The sequence below is a fragment of the Bombus terrestris genome, chromosome 10, assembly GCF_910591885.1.
Source record: "Bombus terrestris chromosome 10, iyBomTerr1.2, whole genome shotgun sequence".
In the NCBI taxonomy this organism is placed as follows: domain Eukaryota; kingdom Metazoa; phylum Arthropoda; class Insecta; order Hymenoptera; family Apidae; genus Bombus; species Bombus terrestris.
In genome coordinates, this window is record NC_063278.1 from 15,766,672 (window position 1) to 15,775,366 (window position 8,695).

Genomic DNA, 8,695 nt, shown 5'->3' on the forward strand with positions numbered 1-8,695 from the left:
AAGAATCGTATACCGATTGAAGTTGTAAAAATACTTTTTAAGTTGTAAATCATTAATCTTATTCGAACAAGTAGGTTAAACATTAAACTTTGAAGATACAAGATATGTTAAAACTAATAGACGTAAATATGACAATGAATAAATTATTAAATTAGATTAATTTAATAATAATAATATCGGTCAATTGTCTCTTGTACACTGTAGAGTTTTCAACTTTTCATTTATAACGATATTTTATTTATAACTATAATATAGGAGGGGAAAATGAATTATTTCTGTTCGACAAGTTGTATTTTAATAAATGTTGAAAATAATTAGATAAGACAATAGGAAATAATAAATATCAAATTCTTTAATAATTCTACAAACTTCTGCAACTCTACTAATCCAGTTCATTAAGAATTCCTCTAAATTTTTCGAATATGAATGATGTGAATATGTGCCGAGAATATCCTTAATCACAGACGTTTGTATTTTTATCGTTACTACAAACGCGTAATTTCCTGGATTACTCGTAATTTCATTTACTAACTCACTTTGTCGTAAATTAATATATATTTATGCATTCCACATAAACTATATAATTTCTACGTTATTTTTGTAGTGTTCATACTTATAGCTTACTTATACCGTACTTATAGTTACTATCGATACATTAATATATTAATAAGCAGCACATACTAAGTATTTTTAAATTTGTTATAGTCAGTTTGTAATGAGCTTTTTTTTTGTAATCATAAAGTATATAGCAAATATGTAAATAATGAAATTTTCAGCGAAATCGTGTAGCGCATTATGTAAATAAAGAGCTGTATCTTCATATACTTTAACAATAATGTTATATTTATCTACAGTTGAGTGCAGATTTAAATACTTTTACCGTTCAAGAAGTTTAACGTGTCTTACATACAGACAGATTAAGATAGTACTAGCACTTCGTAATCTCTAAATGGGATTTCCCTGCCTTCGTAAGGTACGTACAATACTCCGTGGGTTCTATGTACCTGGAAAGAAAAATCTAATGTAACAGAGATACAAGTAAATTGCAGCGAAAAGCAAAGAAATACGTAAAACTTGGAAAAAGAAAATGTGAAATTGTACAAAATCTTGTGCGATATATGGAAACTATCTCAGGACGGATTATACAAGCAATAATAAATCAGGAAGAAAGAATATATTTTATTTTGTTTGAGGGCGCCTGATTGCTCGATAAAACAAAGTTAGAAAATTTGTCGAGTATGTGTGCACCCCAGTCTCGATCGGCTTACTATTATTATCGTGTGATGACGTCAAGATTTTTATTCGCTCGATCTATAGCTTTGACAACTGAAATCAATTAAATACTGCAAGAATATTTGTGCAACGAGTTAAAACAGTAATAAAATACTGGGTAATAAGTTCGTTCAATTTTATCCAGTAATATACCTTTATGAGAAAGAAAAGATGCAAACGTCTAAATTGCTTTAGAAAGATTAGCTCTAGTGTAAGACGTTGCTTGAGAAATATAATTATTTGCTTATTTATATTAAAATAATAAAATAATTAACACAAATGAACAATTCTACTAAACGTGACAGTAAATCAAAATACCGCAGAGTGTCGATTATCCTTGTCGATTATACTTGACGTGGATCGAATCTACTTCGAACTGTCGAAAATTCGAATAATGCGTTAAAATCCACGACTGTCGATAAGTCGTGCATTAAGATTGTGAAAAAGACACTTTGATAATGCGATATCGTACATGTATTTAAGTTTAATTAACTATTTAATCAATTGTAAGTTTGATTAGTCGTTTTAACAATACCTGACTATTTCCACTCTCGTACTCTGCGTTAAACTTTCGAAAAAATAAAGTTACGACAAAGTTCGAAGCACCTCGGATAATACGGAACTTTGGTTAAACGGGACTTGAATAACCAAGACTTCACTGTATATTAAACTAAAAGTCATCGATCATCCATGTTCACCTACGTGGAACCTGCAACCTATTACATATATCCTTGCTATGGTCTCACTATTTATGTGCCCGTGGCCAAGTGTCGCATGCGCTTTTGAGTTAGTGGAGAAGCGGGGATAGAGATAAGATAGATAAGACAGAGGGAATAGATATTAATGTGACTTAAGGAGAAATAACGAGCATATGTTCTAATCCTGCATCTCGATTATACTCATGCCAATTTTCAAGTGAATCGGTTCGGTAGTTGAGGCGTGATCGAAGGACAAACATAAAATATAAACTGTAAACTATAGAATATAAAATGTATATAATTTTTATAGACATTTGTATAGAAATGGGATAAGTTAGTTAGAGAAATAGTATCTAGTACTCGACGTACATACTCTTCTAAGATAAACACGAACGAACTTATTACTCACCTACCATACATATAGTCGACACGATGTTAAACTTATTACTGTAAAACTTATTACTAGTGCAAAGTATTCGAATAAATCCAACTATTGTTACATACACGATCGAAACCCGAAGAACCACAGGTGTGTTATCTATTAATTGTCGTGAAAGTTTCAAGTGTAAAATATTTGAGGAAAGTATGTTTCGTGTCTTAGTTTTTGACGAATTACGAAAGATGGAATTTTCGAATCGCTTGGAATCAAATGCGACTAAATTTCAATGCTTCTGCCGAAATCTTTATCGTGTTCCAACTAACGGTTGGGACAGTTAATATTATCTCTGTTTTAACGTATAATCAGAAAAAAAGAGTTTATGATTTCTTATCGCGTCCAACCAGAAATATATACGTTTGATTTAGATTTTCCATCTCGATTTTTTTTACCCCTTCGCTCGTTGTTCCTCCAAAACTTATTGACAAATAAAGTTGAAGATATAGATGTACGTTAACATATATATTACAAGTGCAGTTCGCAAGCTATAGAAAGTCCGTTTCGCTCTGGCAAAATTCAAAGAAATAGTCAAAGAGCAAACAAATGGTCCGATGTCATGCGAACGAAATTGTCCACCACTGAATGAACATCGTGGACGATGATAAATCCGTGTGGGCAACTCCGCGCTAAGTTGTTCCTGTTTTATTCGTCTCAATTGTACCATACTTTTTGAAACGAAGTATCGGTATGGGGTCAGAAACATAAAGGTCTTGCCAGCTCCCTCGTCGATGGCGTCGACACGACGCGACGAACCACTTGTGGTTGGAAATTATTATCGCGTGTGCTTTTCCGTGCGTTGGGGTTCCCCTGGCATCGGTGAAACAGTTGCCAGTCGGCTCACACTGTCGGCCGATGATTTTTATATGCCTAACCTCGTATCGACGCTTTGCTGCCTATACGTCAACATACGTGAATATTTTCAACTTCATTCGTTGATAATTAATTGTCAGGGAATAACGAGCGACGGCTAAAACCTTGTGGAGGTTACTTACGAAGTAAGTCCCTTGTAATTGTTTGGTCGATGTTTCCACAAATTGCATTGAAATGTAAATAAAAAGTGAACTTACTTTTCCCACGCATGGTATACCATTTTGAAAAGCACGGCCTACGTAAAGCATTTCTCCTTCCACCGTTTTTCCAGATTCGACCGCGTTTGGTGGAACGTGACCGTTACTCGCGTGGATCCAGTGGAATTCGGCAGGCATCAAAATCTATTACGAGAATAAGTATCTTACAACTATCTGCATCGTTTAGAAATACGCTGTTTAGAGGGATCGATAAAGGGGCACGATTGTCACCCTTCGAATCTTTGATTCTTAATTCTTCACACTCGAACAAATGGCCTTAAATGAGACTCTAGCATAATCGAATCGGCAGAAATTGATTTCGATAAATGTGATCCAGCGTATCACGTGGTAAATAAGGGGCACCTAACGTAGCACCGCTTGCAAGTAAGTGCTTATTTATGCAAGCAAGTATATTCGAAGAACGAAACGAATGTCATCGATCGATACCAAATGCCATTTTATACGTTTCTCCGTTTCATCTACTATCACGATAAATGCTCTCCTTTAAATATTTTAGACATTTTTGCATATTATGTGCATTCTGCTTATTTGCAAACAAGTCGCGTATTATGTACCTCTCCGTAATGTTTAACCAACATCGGTGTGTCATACTTGAGCAATGTACCTTGCAAGTAAACGTTTAATAAGTATTTAATATTAAAAATGAATATTCTACTCAAACTCAATTAATAAACAGATATGCAAGCGGATAGGAGTCCGTCGTTCAAAATAGAAATAATACCATTTAAACATCGTTTAGTTTTACCTCAAAATCATGCTTCATGTGTTCATTGCCGTTGTGACAGACATAGGCAACGCCATGTTCTGGCTTCACCTTCGCAGGAAGCATATCACCATGATGCAAGGCACGTCCAACAACAAGATTCAAGCCATCCAAGTCCTTGCCGACACAGATCATTCCCGGTACGAAGTAGCGAGCACCCGTGAATCTAACCCATTTATATCCTGCAGAAGTAGTCGGTATCAGTGAACCTGAACGTGGAAACTGTCTCTATAGATAGAAATCAGGTTGTTAGCAACGACATTCTCGATCGAATATCTCACAGGTCGCGAACTTCGTTGGTTAGACCAGTCTTGCGAATCACGTTGAATTTATCTATTGCCAATTCCAGAGTACAAATTCCAGTAATCAATGGTTATTGATTCGTTACACTACAGTGGCTCGCGAAAGTGTTCCTACACTTGTCCATATCGTTTATCTTGGAATTTAGCGCAGTATTAAGGTAGATGTTCGATGGTGTTGTTGGTGTTGCCATATTCACAGGGTTCGGGATTCTCTTTTTGATAAGGTCCGTTTAATGTGTAATGTTACAGTGACCCGTGCCGAGTCCGCTTCTTTGTGTCTGTCCCTTTTTGCGAAGGTCGTAGCAAGGTTTATTTCGTGTATGTTTCTTCTGGATTTATTTATTTAAGAAGGTGTTGCGAACAATGCCATTCCAACCGAAAATCATCCACGATATCGCTGAGTCTCAGCGTTAGGTGGGATCATCTCTTACGCACTGTATACTAGTTTTTTTTTAGTATACCTACGACCACTACCATTTTGTAACAATAGATGAAAATGAAAAAAATGTTTTGGGACAACCTAATGTCTTGTAACTTGTATATGCGTGATTCTGCAGAAGTGGGAACTATTTCGCAACGATGTTGCCCGCACACTTTTTCATTTAATTTACAAATGACATAACAAGCTGCAGGTATGATACAGGACACGCTAATATTGCTAGAATTTATGGTCAGACAAATAAATAGCTGTCTGTGATTTCATCCGTATATTTTTAAAAACTGTTTACAAAGACTGAAAAGATATCCAGGAGGCTGATGGTCCAATAAAAGTCTCGTGTAACATATTTGAAACAAACATATTTGAAACCTTTTACTTAAAGAGGCAAATATCTTTTCACGCTTTTTATCACGAAGCATTAGTTGGAAGATAATCAGTCTTCTCAAGGATTATCACTATTCAATTCTCATATTAAAAAGAAAGCTAAATGTCACTATTACATTTACGTTACAGCAAATAAAGCTCAGTAAAAATAATAAACCTGGAATATAATACGAATCGTGAGGTTGAAAAGTTGGTGGAATGGAATGTATAACTGTCCTATGTATAAATTTAGCAACCCCAAAATGCCTGTTAAAACCTGTTAAAATAAATATCATTCTTTATTCTTCTCTATCATTCTTATTTATCAATAAAACGAAGTCGATCGAAGTAAAAATAAACGATATGAATAAATATGACTACTGTAAAATATACACACAAGAAAAAAAAAAAGAAAAATTAGTACATAACTTCAAATTCATTCAGCAATCATGGGTTGCAGAGTAAAGTTTGCAACTGTGACATAACAGAGGGCTGAGAATTTCATGTACGAGAGATAATCTTTGGATTAATTCTTGATTTTCCTATGAAGTTACTATCTTTCTCTGTCGTACAAATATAATATAACTTAACGTTTTCAGCCGTTTTCAGTCAGAAGCGTTGCTCCGTAACTGCATAGTTATTTAAACCGGCAGCTCCGACAAACGACATCAATTGCTGAAACCAACGTCCCTAAGTTTGTATCAACATAGCGAGAAGGATCGAGGAAGATAGGCGTTTTAGAAATTGCTCGGGCTTATCAGTCGGGATGAAAAAGAGATATCTCGAATGATACGTGACGCTCGATGACTGTGCAGTGCAACTGCATTCGATCGTATATAAAACGATACATACTGACGTTTCCATGAGATAATGATGAAACTTTTTTATTTCTGATTTCTTTAAAATTAAACTTTCACTGACGTATTTGTAAAATGTTTTTAATTAAAATGAGACTAAACGTAATATAGTTTAAATCGCATTTACAAATATATCGGACTGAACATTGCACTTACCAGAAAAAAAGTCCAGTCATACTGGACGTAGGACCGCAAAGGGTTTAGAGTGCTAAAAAAATGAATACTGCAAAAAATTCCCACTTCCGTAGAATCACTCGTATATATTTTCAGATTGGGTTCAAAGTGTTTTATGTAGCATGAACAGTGTACACGTAGGAGTTTTCTAATGTATGTTAAGTATACAAATATCTTTGCAAGAAACTGTAAGTATGTGTGTAAAGGGAATGACGTACGGGGTGATTGTTAAATCTTGATTCGAGATCCGTTTTTCGAAGAAAGACTTTGCAGAAACCACTTATCGAATCAAATAAATCGTTTTCTCAGTATGAGTTACGTTTGACAGAATACAAATTTTTGTGCCAATTTTAAGGTTAAAAACTTTATCAGTATGATAAAGAAGGCGTATATAGCGATAAATTTAATCGAGGGGTAGATGACGAATCGGTTAAGTATTGATCGTTTAACCGGAAAGTCGATACGAATTTGTTAACATTATACAGATGCTGAGACTAGAAAGATACAAATGGCTCTACATATGGCTATATGGATTCTATGGCTGTAAATAAGACGAAAATCAAGAATAACAAAATTGGAATGGAGGCTTGGTTTTTGAGAAAATCGAATTTGAAAATTCGTGAGGAAATAGACAAGTCTGAGCTGGACAGTTGAAAACGAAGGATCAGATGTTTACGTGTATGGCCCTGCAATGGAAAAAATAGAATTGGGCAAATTTTCAAATTTGATTTTCTCGAAAATGTGACTTTAGACAAAAAGATTTTATTCTACGCTTTTGTAATCAAATTTACGTATATTTTGCAAATTTTGCAAATCGATTTTAATTATTTGAACAGTTATGTATTTATCATAGCCATTTTATCGCCTGTTATATCGTGCGCATGAAATGCATAGTATTCGTAAAATACACGACAAATGGGTATCGATCTAAATATATTACAAAAAGTAAAATTATATTTCAAATAGTTACTTACCACGGCCTTGCATCCTGGCTTTAGTAACAAAACTTTCGTAAAACACAGAATTTTCTTGAATCGCCCGAACGCTTACGGTTGCGAAGAGACACTTTGCAATATGTTTAACGTTATGGGTGTGAACGTAATCTCATCCTCTTTTAAACGGAACTATCTTATCGTAAATGAGATACGAGCACTGTTTATGATATAAACACCGATCAGCGATTATGTTTCCAAGAAATATTTTAAGGAAATGTTTTTATAGATATTCTGTTCTTTGTTTTTTTAAATGACTAAGAAAAATTTTGTCTGAGACAGGAAAAGAAGATAAAAACTGAAGAGGTCTTTTAATATATTTTTCGGTAGAAATGCGCGAAGCTTTTATTATAATTACGTGGAGTTTTTTCCAATATACATATACACGTTCATATAAATTTGCCAATGTGACGTTATATCGGTAAAATTTGTTTACTACGATTGGAATATTAACTTTGAATTGTTTCGTGTAAATATTTTATGCTGCAGTTAATTTTATTTTATTTGATAAAAAATAAAATTTATAGCACTACGTGAGTATATCGGTGGTACTGGGTTCGCTTTTTAAAATATTGCGTTATATTCGTTATTAATTGATATTAGCGTGTCCTCCCGTGTTCTCTACGGAAAAACCAAGTGTGTCGAATTACGTCCCTTTTGAAACCATTCAATTTGTACCTGCAACATTTTCTAATATTACCAAAAATAAGCGAGATGTTCTAGGTGATAAAGTTATGTGAGCCATCGTTAGATGAAACCCATACATAAAAAGTTTCCGATACTTTGGGGAGAGTGTTCTTCTTTACTTACTTTCTACTATTTACCTTACTTATAAAGTTACTTGTAAAGTTACTACATACTTTATATGGTACTTTAAATACTTTCGTCACTGTACGTGAACTATACAATGTGTGCTAATTGATCCAAAAGATATATTGTATTACATAATTACATACTACGTAATTACGAGATATTTTCATAAATTTATAAAGACAAGTAAAGGAATAGAATCTAAACAGAAAGCTTTCCTTGCTACGTATTATCACATAATAGGTGCTTTGAAATTTCCCATAAATGCATAAAAAGCCGCAATCTAGTAATTATTATTGCCAAGTGGTTATACGTCTCATACGAGAGTCTAGAACCGACGTACAATACAGAGATCATCGTATTGAGAAAGAAGGATAAACTTTCTCATCGATTGATCAGGAAGCGAGCAATTCGCTATGTTTATCGACCAACTAGAGAAAAACGCGCGTCACTTAAGTGTATCTTACGTAGGTACAGCCATCTTCTACGAGTTCTCGTGTT

At 34.2% G+C, this 8,695-nt stretch overlaps 1 protein-coding gene across 1 annotated transcript; it reads right to left on the reverse strand.

The window, feature by feature from the left end:
* Window positions 1-334: 334 nt before the first annotated feature.
* On the reverse strand, window positions 335-7,515 carry LOC100649937. Its single transcript, XM_003398589.4, has 4 exons — window positions 7,367-7,515; window positions 4,240-4,439; window positions 3,474-3,617; window positions 335-1,004 (listed from the first exon to the last, which is right to left on the reverse strand). The coding sequence occupies exons 1-4, from the start codon at window positions 7,377-7,379 to the stop codon at window positions 918-920; spliced, it is 444 nt and encodes a 147-aa protein (XP_003398637.1). The 5' UTR covers window positions 7,380-7,515; the 3' UTR covers window positions 335-917.
* Window positions 7,516-8,695: the final 1,180 nt, after the last annotated feature.

Bases quoted from the DNA above. Each gene is read 5' to 3' on its own strand.
- LOC100649937 (XM_003398589.4), bottom strand. The intron at 3,618-4,239 runs GTAAAACTAAAC...TTCTCGTAATAG, and splicing joins ACATGAAGCATGATTTTGAG to ATTTTGATGCCTGCCGAATT. The intron at 1,005-3,473 runs GTAAGTTCACTT...TTTTCTTTCCAG, and splicing joins GTATACCATGCGTGGGAAAA to GTACATAGAACCCACGGAGT.